Source organism: Haplochromis burtoni, unplaced genomic scaffold (assembly GCF_018398535.1).
Source record: "Haplochromis burtoni strain Fernald_Lab_line unplaced genomic scaffold, NCSU_Asbu1 Contig_351, whole genome shotgun sequence".
Taxonomy (NCBI): Eukaryota; Metazoa; Chordata; class Actinopteri; order Cichliformes; family Cichlidae; genus Haplochromis; species Haplochromis burtoni.
In genome coordinates this window covers 348,022-373,853 of record NW_024582712.1, presented here as the reverse complement: position 1 = coordinate 373,853, position 25,832 = coordinate 348,022, and the positions used below count along the sequence as shown (strand labels likewise).

At 40.9% G+C, this 25,832-nt stretch overlaps 1 protein-coding gene across 3 annotated transcripts in view; it reads right to left on the bottom strand.

Annotated features, from left to right (window-relative positions):
• Nucleotides 1–25,832, bottom strand: part of LOC102307381 (thrombospondin type-1 domain-containing protein 7A) — a 205,616-nt gene that overhangs the window by 37,818 nt on the left and 141,966 nt on the right. For all 3 annotated transcript variants that reach the window (XM_005942851.2, XM_005942853.2, XM_005942850.2), the window contains 9 exons: nt 25,465–25,731; nt 16,215–16,393; nt 15,601–15,606; nt 15,005–15,138; nt 13,353–13,506; nt 11,839–11,980; nt 5,320–5,435; nt 4,644–4,761; nt 294–439 (listed from right to left, as the gene is read on the bottom strand). In XM_005942851.2, the coding sequence (XP_005942913.1) occupies nt 294–439; nt 4,644–4,761; nt 5,320–5,435; nt 11,839–11,980; nt 13,353–13,506; nt 15,005–15,138; nt 15,601–15,606; nt 16,215–16,393; nt 25,465–25,731 (1,262 nt within the window). The remainder of the gene's footprint in view (nt 1–293; nt 440–4,643; nt 4,762–5,319; nt 5,436–11,838; nt 11,981–13,352; nt 13,507–15,004; nt 15,139–15,600; nt 15,607–16,214; nt 16,394–25,464; nt 25,732–25,832) is intronic.

Genomic DNA, 25,832 nt, shown 5'->3' with positions numbered 1-25,832 from the left:
ATGCATCAGCATTAAAGATGCATTAGATTGATTTTTTTTTTACTGTCCATCTCTCAAAATAACCGTATGAGTGGGGAAATGATGAGCTTGTTCATCAATACTAAAGACTCCATTATTTTTTATCAGGTTCTTAGACTTCACCCTCCTGAAATCCACCTTCTGGCTCAAACTGTTTTAGAGTATTGATCTCAGCTGTGCCTGAGCTCCATTTCTTGTAGCTGACAGAGGTCGATACAATTATTAATGTTTAATGTACCTGGATTATGGTATAACTTTTATATGTATTGACATACCTCTACCCGACACTCAGACCAGGGGCTGTACTGCCAACGGTAGCAGGGTCGGACAGGACAGGGTTTCCACTGCTCCATCTGAGAAGGGCATGGTCGGCCGTCGCCCTGAGAAGCCTGAACCACCGACCGCTGTCGCCACATCTTACCTGGAGAGTAAAAAGAAAAAAAAAAGGTTAAAGTTATCTCTGGTTTTCTGTGGATCTCTCATTAGACTTTTATATAAGCAGGATTTTGTTACTTGTTGATCTAGTGGAAATAGGTTAGTGTCGCAGAACTGTCTTTATTGAGTGAATGTCTGTCTTTTTGTTCCGTCATCTTTTCCTAGAGCATCTCCACACCCATAAGCACGTTCAATTCATGATTTTTTTTAAGACTTTCTCCACTTCAAAATGTGTTCCCTACTGTGAAAGAAAACAAGATTATCATTGTTATCCTGAATGGAAAATGAAACCCCTACGGCATACAGTGCAGTTTTTCCTTCTAAAGATGTCCAAGTAATGAGCTTAAATCACCAGGAGTAACGATATTGTTCCAGCCATTTGGTGTTAATGTTGTGCGCTGACGTTATGCAGAGTTTTGCAGACCATTGTCTAAATGTTGCTGCTGTGTACTGTTACCAGGGGGCAGTCTCAAAATTATATGGAACCACCTTTAATGTGGGTTACTCTTGCTTGTGTTTGTGCTGTTGTCATTCCTTTAGCACAGAAAACTATTCACTCTTGATTTTTGGAAGACTTGACAAAGTCAGTGCAGTAGCATAATCTTCTCAGTTTTACAACTGTCATGAACCAATGTTTGTGTTCTGGTTTGGATCACTGAAAGCAGGTATGTTTGACCGTGCGTCCACTTATGGTGCACACTGCAAACACTGCTGTCACATTCTCCTATTTCTCTGAGCAGCCCAGGGCCTACTACACATGCTGCAGTGGTGGGCTAACTGGGGTTGGGGTGGCGGTCAGCCTGATTGGGGCAGGACATCCACTGGACCCTTTCCTTCTGGGAAAAACAAAGTTCCTGTCCCTTTACTGTTTTGCTTGACATTGTTTCCCCCTTGAAATGTTTTCAGCAGCAGACAGTATAGGGAAAGTGAGGCTTATAGGGAACCAATCCAAAGTTTAACAATGTCAATAGTATAAAGACGCTACATTGTGAAGTAAAGATTTACTTCATATGAGAAGTTGAAGCAAAGAAAGTCACTTTTACTTGTTTAAGTAGAACTGAAGTTAGCTAACAACAGGTTCCTGTGTTGAAAACTCTCCACCCCAGCACTGAAATCTGAGCATTTTGTTTTACCAGCATGAGAGAAAATTTATATCAGGAGGTTTTTTTTTTCTTCAAAGCCTCTGGAGCTCTTGGTTTCTTGATAAAATAATACAATTAATGCAAAGTTCAAAGAGACTTTTCCCCCCCTGAACAATAAGCTAAACACAGAAACACATGCAGTGACCATTGTGGTGTACCACACAGCAGTCATCCATTCCTTCTATAAACAGCTCATTTAAATTCATGTGTATGCGTTTGTTTTGAATGTATTAAATTAATCCTACGGCGCACAATAGCACTTCACTTAACAGAGCAGGAGTTTCTAAATGGCATGAAATACTGCACCTTTTTTCCCTTTACCATCTTGATTGGTTCTTGGTCAACTTGAGTAAAAAAGGCTTTTATTCCACATCAATCAGAAAAACCTCTTTAAATAAATCCAATTCATCGCAGAACCCCGGAGACCATTTGATTTAAGTGCAGAATTGATGCTATGAATTAACTGAAAGACTCGACATAGAAGCCCTTCACACACGTTTCTAAAAGCAACCTTCCTGTCTACCTGCTTTAAACTGCCCACTCTCAACTCTCACAGCCCTCCATTTGTTGCATATTCCACTTACATTTTCACACTGACAATCCAGCAAAGTACTCACCTGAAAATCCACCTTTACCAACCTACATTGGCTTTCAACACATAAAACAACCAGCGTTCCCACACATTGACACGCAAACTGTACAATTTCATATCCCACTCCAATAAAAAAAAAACTTCCCCCACACATACACAGAAAAAACGCACATCAAATAAGGTCCCCGCCTTTGCCCTTTTTTATTTTTTGTAAAAAAACCTTTTTTATCTTATTCCTTTTGATTTACCAACTATTGCTGTAACGCCCTTTCTTCAAAGGGCTCCCTCGGCCCTGAGGAGCAGGAACATATAATGGGACAGAATCAATTGTGTGAACTCCTGGAACAACAACTAGGCAACAGGACGACAAATTTTCTATGGTCATTTGGAAAGAATAACACAGTAACTTTGACTTAAATAAAGACTCCCTCTGCTTTGTTTGTGGGAGTTTTTCTAGCTAGCTACATTTGGAAATGTCTGAGATGCGTGTCTCCCAAATACACGCTTTGGTACCATGTGTACATAACATGTATGTAGCCCACAGTAAGAAACAGAAGTAGAAACTTTTTGTAGGAATTAGTAATTTGGTTTTTGTTATTTATTTATCATTAGTTTCTGACCTGGATGGATAATTTCATTTTTAATCAATAGAATTTTTTGTCCCGCCTTTAACTGTTCCCATTTTGGTTACACTGGTAAGGCTGCTTAGTCCCACATCAGCATGCATGTGAAATAACTCTGACCTTGCTCCTAGGTCAGGTTTCTTTTGTAGTTGGAGATTAAAAAAAAACCCCAAATTAAACAAACTGAGAGTCCACAGACCTTCTGGAAATCCATAGAAGTACGCTGATCTTTTATTACAATGGGTGTCGAGCCACAGCTCATATGGAGCTCAATCTAATTCCCTAAATTGTGGTAGGACAGACTGTGCAAAACATCCATCCTTTGTTTGGCTAATTTCACACTAATAAACTGCCCAGATAAGCCAGCAGGCCTGAACTGGATAGCACTGACATTTAAAAGACCCTGGTCTGACTTTATTTTACTTTCTTGGTCTCTGTGCATGCACATCATTTTGATTATTGTTGTTGGTTGTGATACAAAGCACAACATTTTAATACAACCAGAACATTGTTCCATCATTTCTGCAGATGTGTCTTCATTGTGGTTACCCATCCTCCTTTTGCAGTTTGGCATCCTCTAGTATTTTTGTTACACACTGGTTACATATAGTTACACTTGGGGACATTAAACATGGCCAGTTTCAAAGGTCAGTGTTTCTACAAGTAATTCCCTGTTTCAGACAGTTTATTCCTCCTGACTCTGTACATCAGTGAGCATACATTTCCTTCACATGGTCATCTCATAAACACTTCTTCTCTTCTGTTTGTGGGAGCCAGTAAACCATAAGAAAGGGAGGAGGAGAAGCTTAAATGGCTTGTTTCAGATGACGTGTGAGGGCCTAGTATCAGATAAATAAGGAATATCTCAAACTCTGCAAAAAAAAAAAATCCTCTCCTACAGTTACATTTTTTTAAATGCACCACACACATGCACACAATTGACCACACTCCAATATGTGGTCACACCAGCTGTGGGAACAATGAGTTTTTAGACCACACCTATCGATAAACTTGGCCCACGTTTTGATTTCAAATGCACACCTGTAAAGTTTGGTAAAGCTGCCAAGAGTTTACATAAAACTGCATCCTGCACAGACAGACACACAGATGGATGGGTAGACATAGTACTAAGTACTAAAAACTGCTTGTTTGGCAGTTCTTGCTACAGTAAAGACGGACTAAGGAGGTAAAAACAATAATAGCTCTGTTATCACAGTTGGATCTTGTTTTTTCAACAGATAAATGGTAAATATAGATAAAGCAACAGGAATGTAAGGTGGTTGGAAATGGTCATTATTTTTTATTTGATAGGACAGTGTAGCACAGACAGAAAAGTGAGGGGAGAGAGCATGAGTGACAGACAGCAAATGGGATACATGGTACCTGGGCCACCTGCTCTACCAGGTGAATTACAAGTGTGCGTCAGGAGCCTGTGTTTCACCTGTTTTAGCTTTAGTCGTCTGTTGCAAATTCAAGAATCTATGTTTGGCCATTTGCCATTAAGACTGAAGTGCAACTTTACAATCTGGCATCCTCTTTTATAACACGTCTTAAAACATTTATAGACCATCTTAAACGTATATGTGCTTCATTATTTTGCCTGAACTTATTTATCTCGTTTACTTGTTTATGTTGGCATTTGCCTTTACTCCAGTATAATCTCATTATTGCACTTGAAAAGAGCAATGGAAGTAAATCAGTAAGATTAATGTGCAATTAATGATGATGTTTAGAAAAGTTGTCTTGTTCGTGAAAGGTTACCGATTTCATACTCCTGGATTTTGATGGCACTGGAAGCTGCTCGGGACAAAAACGTGTGTGTGAAATTCTCACCTTCTAGACCGCAGGTCTGTGAACACTCTGACCAGGCCGACCACTCCGACAGCTGACAGTTGACAGGACACTCGACCACACAGGAGATGTTCATCTGCCACTTCTTCTCCAAATTCATCTGCAGCACATGTTTCAAACAACACATCATCAAATCATTCACAGACAACCAATCATTACGCTGCAAACTCAATCTGCTATGGTCAGACACTGACTTGACCTCTCAGTACTGCAACTCCCAGAAGTCTCTGTTCTGGCAAAGGGCAGGTTTCCGGCCAGCTGAATTGGATTATAAAGGCTGCTGTGAAAACCATCCCGACACAGTGTGTTTTTGTGAATGAGCCAGATGATGAAGTGGGCCAAGGGTTAAATAGCTGTGGGGAAGGCTCTGCCACAGCCCGCCGGCTACAATTACATGGAGTTGACACATTATGAATGAATAAAACGCCCAGCCAGAAGCAACGACAACAATCTCTGCATGGGAATATTCTTGAATATTTCATGTTGCTTCGGGCTGAATAGTACTGGAACGGTGCGATAATATATTTTAATGAGTTATGTGATCACGTCATTAAGAAAAGAAATTAGAGTGTCAAACAAAGAAAGTAAAATTGGATTCTTCCAAGAAACAAAAAGGGAAGGTCCAAAAGCAAACACCTGAAGGATTTTCCAGTCTCACCTCTTCACAGAATTTTATATCCACCGATTTGCCATCGCTGCGAACGCAGTCAAGCATCCGGGTTTTGATGCCGCCGCCACAGACAGCGTTTGGACTCAGCTGACACGTACTCCAGTCTGAAGAGAAACAAAACATATTCACAATTTTACTAGTTTTAACATTAAAATTACTAACACAAATATTGAGAATCACCGCTGAAGACGGCACTGCTGTTTGTGCCTACGAACAGCAATTTGCCATGACCCCCTTTGAAGAAGTCACCTTATACCCAGTGGCATACCTCTTCCTAGTGTTTGGAATGCCCAGTGGCAGTCCTGTTATATAAATACCACCTGCAACGTAAGCTGGATTTTCTTGCATTGTCAAAAGGAGGATCTTCAACTTGAAATTCAGAAGTTAAATCTGCCAAGAAAGGCAGGCGAGAAGAAGCCAAAAGCCAAAAAACTTGCTTGTAAAGACAAGCTGTGAGCTGCCATGTTGGTTCATGTCAAGAAGTTGGCTCCAAAGGGTCCTCTTTAGACAGTTCAGGGTGTTAGGAGTGAAGCTCGAAAATGACAGTCTAGTCCTGGAAGAGAAATTTGTATGTGCAACAGTGAGAATGCAGAAGTGCTACAGGATACTCCTGATCTGATGGCTGTTGATGGTTTGTTCATGGTGAACGGTTACATTTGGGCCTGCTGAATAGCATGCTTGGAGTATTCGACACAATGCAGATTCTAAGGATGGTAGTGATTCTAACACAGGTCCTGATGTTTGTTTGTACAACTTCATTTTCAATGCTGACTCCAGGCACATTTTTTTCTGTGCTGCAGCAACAGCCTGGGAACTTCTTGTACTTTGTAGTGATGCCCAGCACGATGTTTTTTTTAATACTACGAGGATTTATTTTTACACAGTACATGTAGCCTGAAACATAATCGGGAAGGTCGTATGGAGAAACAATCTCGCTTTGTTCCTTTTTCTTTATCACACTCACAAAATGGAAAATGTCAAGCTTTCGGAGCAACAATGGCTCTCTCACAGAAAATATAAATAACACCAGATAATAAGTTGAATAAATATGCAAAGACTTGGCATCTGCTGTGGTTTAAATAACTAATTTCAGTTTGTTTTCTGCAAATAACTGAAAATAAACACTGTTGAATAATCCAGCACAAAGACAGCACTGCAACGTTGCCCTGAACTTTATGAGTGCAACTCTACAAAAGGCTTACCAACAGCACTGGCAGTAAAACAAAGAGCTGTTCTAAAGCTTCAACAAACAAATCAAGCATGGCATCCAGATCTTTAAGGAAACTGTAAATAAGTTCTGAAATATGATCTGAATAGATATGATTTGCACTGAAAGCATTAAATGTGCTATTTAATTGAACTGAGACTGTGTTCTCCCAAATGTGTCAAAGTTGGATTATTCCATTATGCAAATTCTTTCTAAAGTTGATTACTTTTATTATAGCGTACCACATCAACTTGAATAGTTCTTCTTTGATTCTCAAATGAATTCTTGAGAAAGTCTTCATTTAAGACAAGTCCCCAATTTGTAATTTTCGCCACTTGGAGGCAGAAGGAAACGATCACAGATGCTGCGAATCAACAGTAGCATTTATTTGGAGTTATATTTGTTGACAAAACCACAATTTTTACAAATCATTTCAGCACAGTTTCATTTTACAAATGACTTAAAGAAAATTCTGGCTGTTTAGTTACTATACGGCTTTGGTACATTTGCCTGCTAGGTGCTAGCTCTGTGGTTTTGCAGCTTTTCAAAGGCTTTTTTGGCACCAAAAACAGCTGCTCAGTCTGCAAATAAAACCTTGATGTGAGTTCTCTGAGTGCACAAACACAGTTGGATGCTGGATACCAAAATAATGAGCTGAAAGATGCTAAATGCTCCGAATAACTGAGAGGAACTGCTAAGCTGGGTGATAAGGATCTGCGGGTTTGTGACAGCAAACAGCGCTTACTTGATTAATGATTATTTAATATAGTTAATTCTATCTGTTCTAGATGAATACAGCATTCTGGATAAATTCCAGTCTGGTTTTCGTAGAGCACACTCTACTGAAACGGCACTTATTAGAGTCTCTCCAGTGACATCCTGATGAATTATGCAGGAGAATGCTCTGCCTTGCTGTTGTTGGACTTGACGCCTGCCTTTGATACTGTTGACCATCACATTTTGCTAGATAGGCTGAGACATTGGGTGGGTATATCAGGGTCTGCTTTGGACTGGTTGACATTTGCCAAACCTTCTATCAGGAACCTTGGTGTAACTTTTGACTCAGCTCTGACTTTGGACACTCATGCTAATTTATTGGTTCGCTCCTGTTTTTATCATTTAAAAAATATTGCTAAGCTGAGTCCCATTGTTTCACGCTCAGAACTAGAAATGGTCATCCATGCATTTGTCTCATCTCATTTGGATTATTGCAATTCTTTGTTCACTTGTTTAAGTAAAGCCTCTGTGGATCATTTGCAAGTTGTTTAGAACGCTGCCGCAAAGCTTCTGACCAAATCTTCTAAATACTCCCACGTTACACCCCTGCTGATCCAGTTGCACTGGCTCCCCATAAAATTCAGAACCAACTTCAAGATTTTGACTTTGACATTCAGGGCTCTGCATGGACAACCACCAACCTATATCAGAGATCTTTTACATCATTACATCCCCAGCAGGTCCCTGAGGTCATGTGATCAGGGCTTGCTGGTCGTCTAGCATACGGGCTGAAAACGAAAGGTGATAGGGCGTTTGTAACTGTGGCCCCCAGACTCTGGAACTCCCTTCCTTTAAGCCTGAGATCTGTGGACTCAGGTTTTTAGCTGTTTTTTTAAATGAAACCACTATCTTTTTAAACTTGCTTTTGGTTGATTTCTGTTTTTTATGTTTTAGCTTTTCTGTGAAGCACTTTGTGATTTCTGTCTTGAAAGGTGCTATACAAATAAAATTTTACTTACTTTACTTACTTAATTAATATAGTTATTAAATAGCAGCGTTCACTAATAAGCTATCACGTAAAAGGTAATCCTGGCATCAAGTGCACTGTGTTTTACAGCATTAAATGACCCTTACAATACAACTGTTATCTGCCTGCTTTGAGAGCACATAACTTTACCACATATCAAATATTTGCCAGCGTTCAGCAGGTTGCAGCTGTTGATTTTACCACCCTGAGTGCGAGCAGAGCTGGAAGGCAGGTGAGAGGGTGTCATGATTTAGATGAGAGCAAGAAGCGAAAAGAAGAGGAGGAAGCATTGAAGTCACAAGAAACCAGCCTTTCACAAGTGTTCTGCCTCTGTACTTGGATGTATTTTCAGTTCAAGCGGGATGATGTGGAGGGGACAAAACACAAGGAGACGCTGTTTAGAAGTGTTCGAATGCCTCAGCTGTCACAAAGTCTTTACACTTCAGAGAGAATAAATCCCAAACAGTGAGAAACAACCGTAGTCTGTCTTCGGCTTTTTATGGGGGAGCACACAAAAATGCATTGTCGCTTTATGTTGTCTCATTCCTCTCTGAAAGTTGCTTACCTTAAGCTTTTATACAGTACGCTCATACACAGAGTCTCCCAGCAAGGACAAGAACAAGGATTTTTATATAAAACATCAATTAATTGGTAGAGTTTTTGATATGACGTATTGACACAATGCGACACGATCAAGTTAATTACTAACTCCACTGCTGACACACTAAAATTTCCCAGCCATCAGAGAGCAGAAACTACATAGACCTTTTAGGATACACATGCCAAGCATATAAATGAACCATTTTAAGCTGCCAGATGACTCAGCAGAGCAGTGCGCATGCCTTGTACTTGCCACACTGTAACTTTGACTTCAGCTCATTACCTTTGTGGCATTACATTCTTCGTCTCCTTCTGCCACCTCTTTAAAAATAATCAGTGTGGCTTTGTTGTATTTCTGGAGTCTTTATAGCTTCTGGCTGTTGAAGATGACTTTTAAAAACAGATGCCTGCAAAGAGGTCATTTAAGATTTCTAACATCTCACTTATATCCAATAAATCTGGCTGCCATTAGTGTCTTTTTATGGCGGAATTGCGTTGTGTGGCCATTTGGTCTGATTTGAGTCGCCTCCTTTGAAAAATAAGCAGAATTTAAAAGCTGCTTCAATACAAATTCAGTCCAATGAATATGAACAGAAAAATCCAAAGATTTGGGAAGCAGAACTTGGCACCCTGAGAAAATTATTTCTGTGAAGGGAAAAAGCAGCATTTTATTCCAGACTTGGGGTTTCACTGCCTTTAAACAACCACAGTGCTACTTAAAAAAAAGAAGAAGAAAAAGAAAAAAACTTGCAACAACGGGGAGGCTGAGGTATCACTCACGAAGAGCGCCGTGCGATGAGCGGCTGTTTTTAGCTGCAGTGAGCTCGTTTGCAAGCTCAACTCGGGAAATTGTGTCTCCTTCTGCTGAGGAGCTTTGTGGCACTCTGGGGACTGGAAATAGGGAGATCGCAACAAGAAAGACTGACAGTAAGAGACAGAGAGAAAGGCAGCAAGGAAAGGAGAGAAACGTTGCAGGAAGGAGCAGCTTGGATGATCTCTGCATCAACAATGGAAAAAGAATACCCAATAATAATTTCTGCTCATATATTAAGTACATATACCCCAGGATACCTGCATGCCACTGTGAACTCAGCAGTTGGGATAATATGTCACCTCTTCCAAAGAGCAGAGGGAGCAGGAGGGTGGGCTTCCAAACTAAGTGAGTGCCAAACTCTGCTTTTATTCGCTTCTATTGAAATTGTTTCTTACAGTTTCCAAAATGAAACATTAATGCATAACCTCAGTGACATGTGAGGTGGAGCTGTGATGTCCCGAGGATTCGAGGGGGAGGCTCGGGTAGGCTGCCAGCTCAAATCTATTTTGGAAATCTTTCTGTTTACAGTTAATCAGAAATGTTTTCTGTTCTAAGCAGTCACACACAGAGGTGCCACTGAGCAAGGCATTTAACCACAGTGGCCTGCAGCCAACTGGTTTACTTGTACTCTTCCAGGCTTTAATGGTTGTAGCTGCAGAGAAATCAAACTTAATGTGTGCCTATTCAACCTCCCTGTGCAAACCGGCGCTAAAGAGATAAACAACCAACCAATAAATAGCCGGCTTTTAGAGACGAGCATTGTGAAGACCAGCTGTGAGCTGGACTCAAAACAGTCCTATTAACATTACATTGCCATTATACAAGGTTTTGATAAGACCCCGCATGGTCTGCAATTATCCTACTAGAATGAAACAAAAGCGATAAGGATAATGAAAAAAAGAAAATAGATGAGCTGTTTATTGATCGCTCATCCCGTGAGGGGCTCAATCTGAAATGGATGCTGCATTTTAAGGCTTACATTTAAGGGGCTGATTTTCATGTCACTGATTTGGTTCAGATTTGGTTCACATCACTGACAGCAGCCCAAAAATCACACAAGCAGCAGCAGTGCTGCCATTTTCAGGAAATACGTGATGATGCAGACTGCCAGGGGGCCACAATCCCCGTGTTAATCATCCTCATCCACTCGGAAATGTAGTGAAATAACACAGACAAACCTAAATAGTCCAGAATACTTCTTTTTACTTCTCACAGTAAGGACTTGATGATTAATAGCACATCTCTACTATTTTAAGGAACTCCTGCGTCACCATGCCACCACGCAGTTACATCACCATGGCGTTGTTAAACATTCACATATTAACTGAATATTAACACTGGTTAGATGTATCATCGCCACAGCAACTTCTGGTGTGAGACACCCAGGCCAAAATCCTGAACATGCATGAACATGAATATTATTGTATAAATAAAATTCATGTTCATGCTGTATAAGCGCCAAATGACAACAACAGTTGCCTCTCAGCGCTTTATATTCTAAGGTAAAGACGCTAAAATAATACTAAGAAAACAGGGTAAACCCCAACAATCAGATGATCCCCTATGAGCAAGTGTTTTGGCAACAGTGGGAAAAAAGAACATCAGGCTCAGAGAGGGGCAGCCATCTGCGTGAGGGGAGGAAGACACAGGAATTCACAAACCTGCTCTTTGTATGTGGCTTGGAAGGAGTCTAAATAAAAGATACGGAAAAAACAGCTATTAGCAGTTTGTCTGGGCTAGCTTTTATAGTCTGGAAGGCTCAAGTGAGCCAGGACCTTCTCCAAGACAATGTGTGGAGCGTCATGCTGTTCTGAGCCATAAAAACATATTGTACAATCACAATACTCAAGGAGCAAACACAACATGACTGCAGTAACTACAACAGAACATTAACAGTCCCAAGAGTCTGTGCCTTTCCTGCCATGAACTGTCTTGTAAGACGCTTTTCTTTCTCCACCTGATTATTGTTAAAAAAACAGCTGCTATTAGCTGATGATTGTTTCTCTATTAATAACCAGCAAAAAAGCCCTTTGACTTTTATATCAGTACATCCTTTTTGGGGAGATTCAGTGTGCCATTTTAAACCAACCAATGAGTGTGGGTTAGGCTATAAACCTGGGCTTCTTCAACATTTCCTTTTACCTGTGATGTTGTAGAAGTAGTTGAAACAGTTGAGGTTAAGGCTGCAGGGCTCCTTTTCGGTCGTGTCTGGACACTCTCTTCCCACGCTGGGGGGTCGAATGGTGTATGCTGTCCGCACTCGATAGTTACTTCTGGTACAGGGCTGAAACAGAGACTTCCCATTAAAAACCTGAGCCATTAGAATGCATAAATGATTAAACAGGCCATATTGTAGCGAGTGATAAGAAGTGAATGGAGGCATATCCTTGACCCGGAACAAAGTCATAGCGTTCCTGCAGCCATGGTGTTCATGTGTTTTGATGATTGAAGGCACTAAATGTGTTAGAATTATTTATGAAGTTATTGGGCCGCGATTCATTTAAAATGTTAATGTCAAGATGTTCTCCGATGGCTTTCCTACGCCTGGAGGAATGCCTTTAAATAAGACTCTTTCTTTCCCAAAATGTGGAATTCGATGTTTTTGTTCCAGCAGGAGTTGACAGGAGGGCTGAAACACATATTCTGCTGGAATGGTAAATCACCAGACTCTACACGGTCATTGCTCACAGAGAAGAGAGTTGGGGGAGAAAATGACAGCCTTTTGAATAACTCCATTGCTGGCATGATGAATAAAACATGTGAGAGGCCCTGCTGGTGCCACTGCAGACTCCACGTCGAGACTGGAATTGTGGGAAGATGGTGCGTCAAGCACTTTGGGAGAGAATGGGGTGTGATTAACAATGGCCAGGGTGCTGCTGTGAGAACAGCGGGTGAAACCAGAGCAGTTAAAGCGGCTTTTTACCATCAAACGGAGGTGTCGGGCGGAGGAGTTGAACAGGATGTTCTGACACCTTTGGAAGTTTTTGCAAAAAGAATGAACATTGCGTGTGTGCTGCAGCCTGTAGGTGTGTGCTGATTGCAGGGGCTGCTGTCTTTTTACAAATCTGAAGTCACCATGGAATAGGAAACTGTCTCAGCTGTAGACCAATATCAGTTATATTTAATTTACCATAACTTTTTTACAGTGAAGTAATTTTTTACAAACTGAATTTGTGGTCTTGTGTAAGACTATTTTTGGTTGTCTGCCAAATCATGTTCACAAATTAGCTGCAATATTTTTAGCCTCAGCTTTTATGTTTGCTGCTACATTACTGCTGAAATATATCCAGGTGTGTGTGTGTGTGTGTGTGTGGCTCTACATGCTCCTGAATCTTTATCATAAATCATGTTCCCTCCCTGCTGAATGCACAGTGAGTACAGTGTAATATAGGTGATATATAAGCCATTTTTCTCCTTCTTCCCAGTTCATATATCTCTTTTATTCCTCCTTGGTGGATGAGAAATAACCTGTTGACAAAGATTCACACACTGCTCACAATGATACAGTACAGCCACGCTTTGAATTCCTGAACCTCAGAAAATTTTTTCCAACAAGAAAATCATATCAGTGGACTTTTACAGAAATCTGACGCTGCCATATCTGCTCTGTGCCAGACAGCTGAGCTGCTGCTTTCTGACGTGGGTTCAGCTCTCACCAGGGTGCAGCGACTCCAGGGGCCCCAGTCGCTGAGGACACAGTCCTCAGGGCAGGGCAGCCGGCTTTCCCTGGCCCCCAAGGGCATCTCCTCCGGGTCGCACAGGTAGTCCTCGACGGGCTCAGATGGGCCGTCAATTGTGTTGAGCATGCACCTGTGGGATCGGGCAAGAAACACCCAGAGTTTGACCTTGTTTTAGCAATTCTGCTGTTGTGGTGCAAAGAAAGAAATAGTCAGACAGTGTGTTTTAACTGGACAGGGAGCTGGCAGGTACATGAAGTACCTGACAACCTATGTGCTTCTCACACGGCAGGGTGGATCCCCCAGAGTAGGTCAGGTCAGGTCTATAAAAAAAGTCTAGTTTCACCTTTATTTTAACTTTTATTGTAAGTTTTAACAAAAACATTTTTTACAATAAGTAAAAAGTAAATTGTTTTTTTCAATTAAACCAGAACCTGGATTTCCTCAACGACCTCGGTCAGAATATTTTAGTTAAATTGCAGCTCGTTACACCCCAGTAGGCCATTTACAGCATTAATTTCACCTGCTCTAAGGAGGGACAACTCAGCTGAGGTCATTAGCATTTTTACACACTCTGACTGTACATTAGCCGCTCTAGCAGCTTAATGGACCACCAACAATCATGCTAAGATGCCAGGTTGGTTATTATCAGGACTGTATATGTTGATATCTTTTCAAGCAGAGTTGCTCCCATGTATGTGTGTTTCAATCCACTGTTTTTAAGATGTTTTTGTTTTGAGTAATTCAATCTACTTCATCAGCTGATCAGTACCAGATAATGATTTTCCAAAAACAGAAAATGTGCATATGTTTGTGTACTTTAATGGTGTGCCATAGGAACACCAATTATTGAATAACTGAATTAAGAAGAGCAGCATCGATTTGTCACATTTTAAAACTGTAGTGGGGTTGTAATTATTTCAACTCTAAAAGACACAAAATAAAATTCAGTCAGTAAAAATAAGATTATTTAAATCTGCAATGATTTTAACAGGTGTTATGGTTGTGTGGGGCCTCTATGCTATCATTATGTCCAACTCCAGTCCTCGAGAGCTACCGTCCTGCAGCTTTTGGATGCATCTTTGTTCCGACACACTTGAATCAAATGAATGGCTTATTATCAGGCCTTTGTCAAACTTGATGGCATGCTGAAGAGGTAATCCAACCATTTGATTCAGCTATATTGGAGTAAGGATGCATCTAAAAGCTGCAGGACAGTAGCTCTCGAGGACTGGAGTTGGACACCCCTGCATTAAGCTTTGCATAAGTAATGAGAGCCTCATATGGAACAGAGCATCAGTGACAACATATAACACACTGAATAAGTCAGGCATAGAATGAAAGGAGGAGCTGGAAAGTTTGTGGGCTGCAAAGTGGCTTGCATAGCAACTGTAGCCACCCCAGTGTGGCTTAAATAAAAAACCCTGTATGAGATTCGCTGTGAAGCACAAACAGCTGAGTCATCAGTTAATGCTGGCTGCAGCTGATATCTGCTGATCTGCCAGGATTGAGGCTGAGCTTAACTTTGTGGCCTGCCTGAATAAATGCCATGCTCAATTACAATAAAAAATTTTTGGTAAACACTGAAAACAAATAAGCAAAGCCACAATGGCAGGCAATCTGACAAATACCTGACTCTTCTGGTCTGGACACCTTCTCCACAGTTTTCTTTCAAATCCACGTTGCTGACTTTCCACACACTCCACGGCTCGGCCACCCACACGTACTGTTTGCAGTCACTCTGACACGGCACCACCTCATACACCTGAGAAAAATAACAAACACTCTGAAGTTGATAGAGCAGCAAATCAAATGTAGCAGATTGCAGTTTCTTTTCTAAACTTTTTTGCGGCAGGCAAATCTCAGAGGCTTGCTTAGCTAACAAATATGATCCTCGTGGTCAAAATGAAAAAAGTCGCCTCTACAAATATATTTATTTTTTAATATTTCATCTTAGCCATGCAAGTTTGTCAGTTAAGGTTTGCCTAATACACTGTGATTCTTTAGCTCAGCTCTCTGAGGTTTAACTCAGCCAACGAGATTATTTCTGCCCCCAGAGAAGCTTTGCCACTGAGAAATGTCTGCATAAATAAAACTCAAGTCTCCTATAGGACCTTGTTTAGCTACATTCATGACATTGTGAGTGTGTACATTTATCTGTCAGTGACCTACTGACACTGGTGACACTGTGAGTACATTGCAATTAGCTGAGGAGAGCAACTCTTACCTGGGCCTGTAGCAATGAGTCACATCCAGCGAGCATCGGGTTGGATTAAAAGGAGACAGATGGATTAATGAGCAGATGCCAACTGTTCATACAGTGCAAAACCTATGATTAATGCAACATTCAAGAGTTCATAATCAGAAAAGCCTGTGGCATAAACACCTGTGTGAACTTAGCAGATTCACACACACTGCCAGGCGTACTTGCTGATACTCTAAGGCCTGGAAAGCATTTCATTTGAGCAAATCAGAGAACCTTAAGGAATCAACTGGCACATTTGGGGGCATTAATTCAGTGGATGGGATCCATTTATAGCACCCGTTGCTTTTTGCAGTGTCGCTGCTCAGAAAAAAATGACTGCAGCAATAATGAGTGGAAGGTAAGAGAAAGCTCTGCAGACTCAAGTTTATTGTCATAAATAATTAATTTATTTCTTTCTCTCTAGTGCTGGATATGTATAATGTGCAGCATACTTGTAATAACTACAGACATATTGTAGCTCAGCTCATAAATATTAAACAATGGTGAGCTGAAAAGAGCTTCAGTTTTGACTTTAATCTCCTGCTCAGCCACCAGCTCGCATGTCTTAGCGCGTAGATTAGTTTCGCTGTCAGTACCTGGTTGATGTGGTCCAGTTTAGGACACGGCCGACCTCCGTTGTAAGGCTTCTCCCGAAGCCATTTGGAGCGAACTTTGACTCCGCTCCCACAGGACTTGCTGCAGCGTGACCAGTTGGACCATTCACTGAGTTTACAGTCTGAAGGGCAGGGGATGATGCACGCCTCTTCAATATAACCTGAAAGGAGGTGAAAAACAGGCGTTTTTGTTGTATTTTTTATAGCGCAGATTCCACTCTAAGGTTTGTGACCTGTAAACTTAAATGGATGAACACTGTGACCTGAGAGTTAGCTACAGACATCAGAAGAAAATCCAAAACACCGCTGTGCTGCTTTTTCATGCATTTTCAATAAATTATTGGAGCGCACAGTATCATCTCTAACTAATTATTTCATGAGGAAAAAGCATTCACCAGAAAATTGATTCACAAGAAATTTGCTTTGAAATAAAAACCTTTGTTCTTTCTGCCTCCCACCAGCAGGATCTAAGCCTCACAGGTTGGAAATGACTGCTTTAGAGAAAAATACCCAGCGTCCTGGTTGTTGAACCCGTTGTTTTCTTCATCTAGTGCAGTTCCATTTTTTTTCTGTCTAACATTTCAATTTTATTTAAAAGGTGTAAAAGCCCTGTAAACTATTAACCAATACTTTACAAACTAATCTAAATGCATTTATTGATTTTCAGCCAAGTGGAATAAAAACAGGGTCCATATTCAAAGGCCTCATTTTTTGCTCTATTACTGACAAGTGGAAAAAATCTGCTTTGGGAAAAAATCTCCCAAAGCAGAGGTACAGTAGGGCCTGGCAGGACGCCTCGTTATTTCAGTCCATCTTCCCACAGCTCACAGAGTCTTGACACCATCAGCAGGGTGGTGCTTTTTTGGATTTTTCTACATCTCAGTTGTGATCTCCTCTGTTTTGACCTCTACACAGAGGTCAAGTTTCAGTCAAATATGATGAAATATTTCTACACTCCTGGCTTTGTGTATTGAAACTTTCTCTACAGATTTCTTTTCCTTGCTCAGAAACAGTCTGTTTAGTGCATCAAGTACATTTTGTAGGCTTATGCAACAGCACTGGTCTGCAAATCAGTTTAGCCTTTGATTAAGAAAATCAATGAGGTGAATGAGCTGGTAAAGTGGACTGTCTCACCGGCTGCTTAAGCCCTTCCTGTTTCTAATGTGAGCTTCTCCAGGCTGCTTTTATTTTCAGTGAGACATGTGGTGCTACGCTGATGATGGGCTTGCTGAGAACACACTTCCCACGATTCAAGAGGAATCCCACACAGGCCAGTCACTCCTCACAAATCAATGTTGTCAAGTGGAGTCGTTTTCTCACTTTTTCTAACCTGGGAAAAGTCTTGCTGTTCCCTTCGCGCTTCACACTGACATACTGAGCTGCCGGGTACAACAACACCTGACCACTGAGCTCTGTGGGATCTCTGTGCTGTTAGTAATTCTCCATTCTGTCAGATTTTCTGTATTGGTCCAACAACTGAGCAAACAATGTCTCAGTCTCAAAGCTCAAGCTAAAGTTTAGGCTAACACAGCTCAGCTCAGGCAGAGCGGTCTGGTGGTGTGACCATGTGCTGGTAAGAAGACTGAGCCTAGTCTGAGTAATACATTTATATGTTTAGGGCACCAAAACACTGCAGAGGTTTATATTTAAGTTTATCTCTGATGGGCAGAGCCATGGTTAAAAGGACAATCACAACCATCACCTCTGAAATTTGACTGGCTTACACCCTCAAAGACTGCTGTGATATCAGTGAAACCATGGGCAGAAATTACAGAGGGAACAAAAGGGAACAGATGCCCTTTTTTCAGGGAAAACAGTTTTGTCCTCTTAAATGCATCGTTATAAATATATGATATTGATTATAGTATAATAATATGTATTGAAAGCTCTTGAATGGTTGGGTGGGTCTCACTAGTAGCACCAGGAGAACAATCTGGAATAAAAGTTGAATTAATATGATTTTTGTTGATTGATAAATATTGTAGGATTTATGAGGTTATATTTCCAGTGGTGCATGCTAGAAAAATTTTATTAAATAATTAGCTGCAAGTGCTAAAAATGGACCTGAAACAAAGCTTGTGTGGACGGGAGAAATCTGGGTATGGCATTATTTGGTTTTTGATGCGATGCAAATGCTGGCATAAATACAGACTTAGTATTGCTTAAAACAGCTAAGGAACATCCAGACCAGTGCCGCCACAGGCAGTAGCCAAATGGATTGTTAGACTTTAATCATGGGGTTTTAAACTTGGCTCAACTGGAGAGGACAGTTGAAGGGTAATCGTGCCACCCAGTCTGCTGGACCAGAACAGAGCAGTACGTTTTCTTAAAGCTAATAAGATTAGAAAATAAAAGTCTTTTTAATCCAGTCAGAGCTAGAGTTCTGGCAACACTTTGGCAACAACTACGGTAAATACACAGTGATCTCGTCCATACACATACACACAGTCGTGTCTCCATGGAGCTGCATTCGTTTAATAAAGCCCATCTCTAAACGTAACCATAACTATTACTTGCATAATCTGCACTTAGCCTTACCCAAACACTAACGCCAATCTTTCCTAAAAATTAAATGATTTATGTAACAGCAACCTGCTTTTAGTCTCCATATGCGACTGTGCAAACAGATTTAGGTCCCCACAACATGAGTAATACCCCCACACACACACACACACACACACACACACACACACACACACACACCTCACAATCCTCTACACACCACACACACACACACACACACACCAGGCCTCCTTTCCCTTTGGTGTCTCTGAGCCCAGATCAGCATCTCTACATCCACACCTTGCTGAGTAAAGCCTGGCCTCTAAAACAGCTCCATTACCTTCGACCTCCACTTCAGTCTAGTCAGGTCATTCTAAAATCACTCACACTATCACTTGGAGGTTCACCCTGTATAAAAGCCACAGCACCTGTGCCTGCAGTTCACTTGTAATTCAACTGATATAAACTTGTTAGGTGTCTCGTCTCCTCTGTGAAGCCTTTGGGCTGAGGCCAGGAAGGAGATCACTCCTGCTGCCTTTGCAAGTCAACTTAGGTACAGCCAGACACATGCTCTCACTGCAGTCTCCAAAGCAGCCGGAGCTGTAGAAAGCTTCCTTAGCTGGTAAAAACCAAATGATACGGTCTTACTAATCATATGCTTAAATCTCCTTATAATAATTTGTATATGCACCAAACTATCTAAAAGATTAGTCAAGCTTTGTGGAAAGATAAAAAAATATTTTGTAGCCTGCAAGAATGTAACAATTAAATTAAAATGACATTAAACTGTACTTTGCCAGTTCAAGAGATTATTTTGCTGAGAGCATGTCTCGTTATTTTGTAAGGTCTCAAATTTCACAATGCCTTCTGAGATTAGTGTCTTCATCTGGTCCTGAGTCTAGTGGCATTTTGCATATATAACCACCTGACTGTTTTTTTTTTAACTTATCTGGATAGGTAGGTGGATGTTAGCAAATTACTGATGCGCAGAATGGAACTGACAACACAGCTCCACCCCCCCAATCCAATGACTTCCCTCTATGCACAACTACTATCATCACTGTGCAATACTTAATTTACATGCAATAACCCACACTGTAAATATATAACACTATTTATTTATTTTTCTGATTTGTCTATTTGTACATTTTATATTTTTGAATACTGTTCATATGTATATAGTGTATATAGCGATGCTCTGTATCCCATTGTACATGTATATAGTGACAATAAAGGCATTCTATTCTATTCTATTCTTAAAGCTTCAGAGTCCCACTAAAGTTGTTTTCACATTGGTCTGTGACAAATGACAAATGCTAAATTAAAAAGTATATGTAGCGGCTCAATTAGAAGACAACCATATATGTCTAGATTTACTGAAAGGGCCAATTAGAGCGTTGACACAATTATAAAAAGGTGCAGATGTGAGTGGAAAGTGGTTTAACAGCAACACACTTGTTCTTTTAAACAGATGCAGTCTTTGTTTCGATAATTGCCAACACAATCAACCAAGAACAGCACAAATGAGCAGAATTGACGTGGGTGGGAATACTTCACACGTGCATAGTGTGTTATATTTAACCTAAAAAAGATAATATAGTATAAGCATAGCTTTTATATGTTAATAAAGTTAACGCAGCTGTGCCATGTGGGCAAATATGCACATTGATCTTAGTTTTCCGGCATGTAGTGTGATGCTGAAAGCATTTACTACAGTCAAAGGGAAGAATCTGACAAACAGCCAGCTGTGACAACAAGAAGGACAGTCGATAAATTTAAAGCTTCTGCAAAATCCTGAATAAGTGACAGGTGACACATACATCCATAGTTGTCATGCATTTTATAAACCCCACCTGCATTGCTCTAGGTTAAACACCACCCTGTTGTGTTATGATTTTGGACGGGAATGCTTTAGCACCCAGCTCACGGCTGTGAACTGTCCCCCAAGCTCATTCTAATAACAGCTATCACATTCGTTGTAAGTGTGGACGAGGTAGGATATTGGTTTTCTTCTCATTGTGTAAGTAAAAGATTCATTAAAACATTTACAACATTCTCCTCTCCAAATTCTGCAGTGTGAAAGGAAAACTGCGGCACATACATATGCAATGAGGACAGCCACAAGAGTAACAGAGTCCACATGTTTCCTTTGCTAAATTTTTACTGTGCCTTTTTAATGAGTCACAGCAGTAGCCTTTGCACCAGTGCACACCCTCCCAGGGTGTGCTAACAACTGCAAAGTTAATGAAACTTTTTTGTAAATTTAACAATTTTTTTGGTTGTTTTGACAAATATTATAATAATCAATTGCAATGAAAACAACAAAAAGAGGAAACTGTTCTATTGTAAATATAGCACAGATAGAAAGATACATTAAGTTAAATACTGCTGGGCTAAAGTGAACACAACGGATAATAACGAGACTTTATCAAAAGATGATTTTCTGTTTGCAACACTTATTTTGTCCATCTGGTCAGGAATAAAGTCCAGGTTATTCATCAGCTAGGCATTTGAAAGCAAATTTCATCTCCCTGATGGCTGTCCTGCGAGACTTTAGATGCACGTTTTGGCTCTAGGGACCACCCAACATTACTGCCTGTTATGCCCCTCTGCTCCACAATCCTCCTCAAGGTAATAGAGACAGCCTAATCCCTAGATGCTCTGAAAAACAACTGTATACACTTTAGGCTCAGGTTGGGGCTCAGAGGGGAACAACAGCAGTGGCCATTAGGCCAGAAGGACTCGCTGATGTTTTTAACTAAAATGATTAAACATTGACCTTTGTCCTCAAACCTTCAGGAGAAGGTTTTGCCTTTATGACTTCCCCCAATGATTGCATCCCCTCCCCCTTTACCACAGTGCTACAGTGCTGAGCCATCCTGTAATATGATGAGGCCAAGGCCCCATGAGCCATCCCGTAATATTATGAGGTTAAGGCTCCCTGAGCCACCCTGTAATATTAAGTCACAGTGAAGGTCAAAGCATCATGGGTTGCTGATAGCAGCAGAGATAAGAAATAAGACTAACGCCGAGCACATCAGAGATGAGAGATTTTCCCCTTCTGTATCATCATCTTTGGCATAGTTTAATGTTACTTACCTACACAGCTTTGTGTTTATGGTTTGAGAAGGCTGTTGCTTTTTTGTTTTGTTTTGTTTAAGTTACACCAAACAGATGATCTGCTGTTGAGAAAATGAGAAATTCATACACACAAACACTGTTTGCAATAATTTTCCATCAAAGTGAAGAGTTTAAAGACATGAGTGGTGGTTGAAATTCTAAAACAGGAATGGTCGATTTCTTGACAGGACATAAGAGTGGACAGGAGAGATGAGGAAAGGACGTGCAGGAAATGGCCTGGGGTAGACTCGCCAAAACCAGTAAGTTATGTTGGTGCATGAGAAAAGCCAGGCCTAAAGATCTAGGCCTAAAGTTCAGTCAGCGAGCCCCTTAAAAATCACAGGTCTGCATTCCCCAACTGGTTGGTGAGTGGCTGCTAGAGGTTGCTGGCAGTTGCTTGCAAAGAAGCGTATGGAGCTGCACCAGAATGCTCCATGAAATTACTCTTTCCTAGCAGATTGCTGTGGTCGTGTGTAGTTTGCCTGGAAGATGTCAACTTGTCTGCCAATATTCATCAACTGCTTGGTGAGCTGCAGTGAAAAGTGTGTCTTTTCTGTGTTGGTTGTGGTGGTAAGGCACAAGTGCCACCTGAAATATCAAAATCTCATAGCAACCAAAGCGGTCAGGATTTCGGTGCAGCATCCCCTTTGTGATATATTTCACCTAGAAACATTAAGCAAACACTCGCCAACATTTTACCCTAACAACCTGTTGTTTCCAGGTGGTGCCAACTGGTCGCTAAGTCTGCGTGACTGAGGCCTTAATATAGTGTTCACTCTCACTGACTTTTGCTGTTATTTATGGCTGTGTTATTCATTTTTCCCTCTTTCATCACATGTGTGCTTCAAGTGTGAGAATTGGTCATTTAAACGACTTGAAGCTGCATTCATTCAGGTCATCAACAATATACCTGCCAGGTATGGCGAAGATCAGATGAACGGTTGTTGAAAAAAATGCAAGAAAACACAAATGCCTACAGCAATTGAAAAGATGAAAAGTTTCCAACAGAACAAATAAGCAGAGTGAGTGGTTTAACTTTTGACCCCCTCAGATAAAAGATGAATCTCCGACCTCCAAAGAGAGGATCAAAGCAGTCAGTCGACGGGAAACACCGATGCAATGAAACAAGCCAAAGGATGAGAACTGCTCATCCAAGATTCCTAACAATTCACTTGCCAATTGTGTCCTCTGTTTATTAGAGAACTCCTTTTGTGGTTGACTGGATTATTGCTGAACACTACGAGAATCATGAATCTTTCATTTGGATGTTTCTTTTGCTGCTGATTGCTCCATCCCTGCTGTCAAGGTTGACTTTTTAATTGGCTAAAAAAAATAAGCCTATATAATAAGATATAATATATATATAATCCTTACAGGGTTGCTTGCTGTGCCTGTGTCAAAACCTCAGAATAACAGCTTATTGAAAACAAGTGGTGCTAAAGCAGAGTGAGTGTTATCTTCTCTTATGCAAAATTATTTTCACAGAGGAATAAGACGATCTGAAAAGTGTGCAGAACCACAAAGCTTGAAATAACGTCCACATTTAATGATAACCCCCTTTTTTCTGGTGATGTCTGTGTAATAAAAAGATAAAGGGAGCACAGTTTGCCTGATCGACATCATAGCCGGGGGCACTGTGTCAGCTGCGGAGTCGTGGAAGGACCATGTCTCCTCCTCCATCAAGATTAAAAGTGATGATGGTAAAGATGGAGAGAATGGCTGAGAAATTGGGAGAGGGAGTTGCAAGGAGAACAGAGGAAGACGGCTGAATGAGGGGAATAAAAGAGATTTAATGATCTCTTTGAGCTTCACACGCACTAATGCCAAGCTTCATGAATGTGTTGTTGTTTTTCTGTGCACCTCAAGGAATATTCCTTTTTTCTTAGCTCAACAACGCTTAAAGATGAATGCATGGGTGCACACGTATGCACTCACAAACATTCACATAGGTGTAAAAATACACAGAATCTGACAAAAGCACACAAACACACAGAGCCCCAGCCTTACGATGCGCTCGTCACACCCACACTCAGATTAACTGACGCATATCTGAATCTGTGACTCACACAAGGAGAATAAAACCATGTTTATATATGCACAACACTGATGTATTCATTTGAACATCTCCTGCATTCGATTCCACAGCAATTTCACAACGAGTTTCTGAGCTGGGATTCTTTGCTTGAAGTATTTTGGATCTAAGATAAGACCTTACAATGAGGGGACAACTGATTCTGACAGGAGTGTGCCAGAAAAAGGCCTCCTTATGTGAAATTCAGTATTCAGAATGAGTCTTTAGCAGCCATGGGAGGGGTTTTCATATGTGCACAAACAAAATCTTTTGCTTCAGATGAATATTTAACAGAACAAAGTTATTCCTGCATCTGCTACATTCCAGTGCACTACAGTAAACTCCTCACCTGAAACCAAGAAGTAAAGTACAAGAAAGGGGAGAAAAGTCTGATTTTCTACACATTGTGCTCCAACTCAAGACTGAAATCCAGATTTCTGAGAGCTGCCACCACATTTTAAATGGTAGTAAACTGAACTTAACTCCTAAAAAAAACTACAAAATATCCCAGAAAGGTTTCTGTTGCATTGTGTAGACATAAATGGTAGTTGTGGTCAACGTGTCTAATTCTACAGCAGCACCACTTTTGGCAAACAGCATCTCTGCATGGCTGGATAACCCACAGAAAACAGTGTCTTCGTTATAAATTAGTTTCAATAAAACTAGCCAGAGGAAATCTTCAGGAATTATGAGACATGGCCTGTGTGCACACATCTGAAATTAACCACAGTTGAGGGAGTAGATGCCGTGGCTCCGTCTGGCACAGCATCACCCACAGCTTGTCACCATTACTGTTAGAGATACATTGAGCCAAAACCCCCAATTTATGAGTTCTACCCTGGTTTTAAAGCAAATTAGATAACTAAAGCCATGTAGAACACAACCATTTAATGCTGCACTTCCACCCACTATAATGCACACTCTGTGGAATAAACAGAAAGGTCTTCAGTGCAGCCACACATCGCTGCTACAGGTACAGTATACAAATGTTCAGACTTTTAAAAAAATACCCATTTAAAGGAGATTTAGGACGAAACTCACAAAATAAACACCTGAAAATGAACAACGTGGTAAAATGAAAGTATATGGTTGAGTTTATGAACATTGCCCAAAGGTGCTACAACCATAAAAAAGCAGTTTATCAGCCTAGTGCTACTGCTAACTACGTTTAAATATATAAAGACATCCTAAAAATTGTCAGTTCAACTATAAAGCCAGTTTTACCCTCGGTAGTTCAGCTGATATTCATATACTCATATATGATATGTGATCCAAGTGAAATTTGGGACTCATCCAAATATTTTGAAAGGGTTGTAGCTTATGTCTAAAAACATACTGAGATACATGTAAAATGAACATCCTCCAATTCTTAGGTCTGCCTGGTGAGTGTGTAACACACTGTCCAGCAGCTAACGAGGACATGTGCCAACAAACTATTATTTATGTAATCTGTACCGCACATTTTTCGAGGTTTTCCTTTACAAAAGGAACAAGCTCTGGGACTACACTCCTGACAAACGCACATGCAAGCATACCCACCATGACTGTTGCAGCGTGACGTCTCCACCAGCCTGTTGTCCTGATCGTAGCACACCATGGCCTGGTAACGGTAGCCCTGTCCACATTCCTTGATGTCTCCTTGCACCTTCATTCCTAGGATGCTCTCCACTCTGCCTCCCTCAGGCAGGATGCAGTCTGACCAGTTCCCCACTGGCTGTGCGTTGTACTTATCACAGGGGCAGTACTGCGTCTCACTCAGAGGGTACATTTGTGTGTTCTTGCACTTGTCTTTCTTCTTGCTTCTCCCTGCGGAGTGGAGCAGGATATAGATTAAGAGAATCCAGAGACCTATGTGTCTGCTGGCATTGACGGATTTCAGCATGATACTGAGGCTGCTTTCAAGGTCT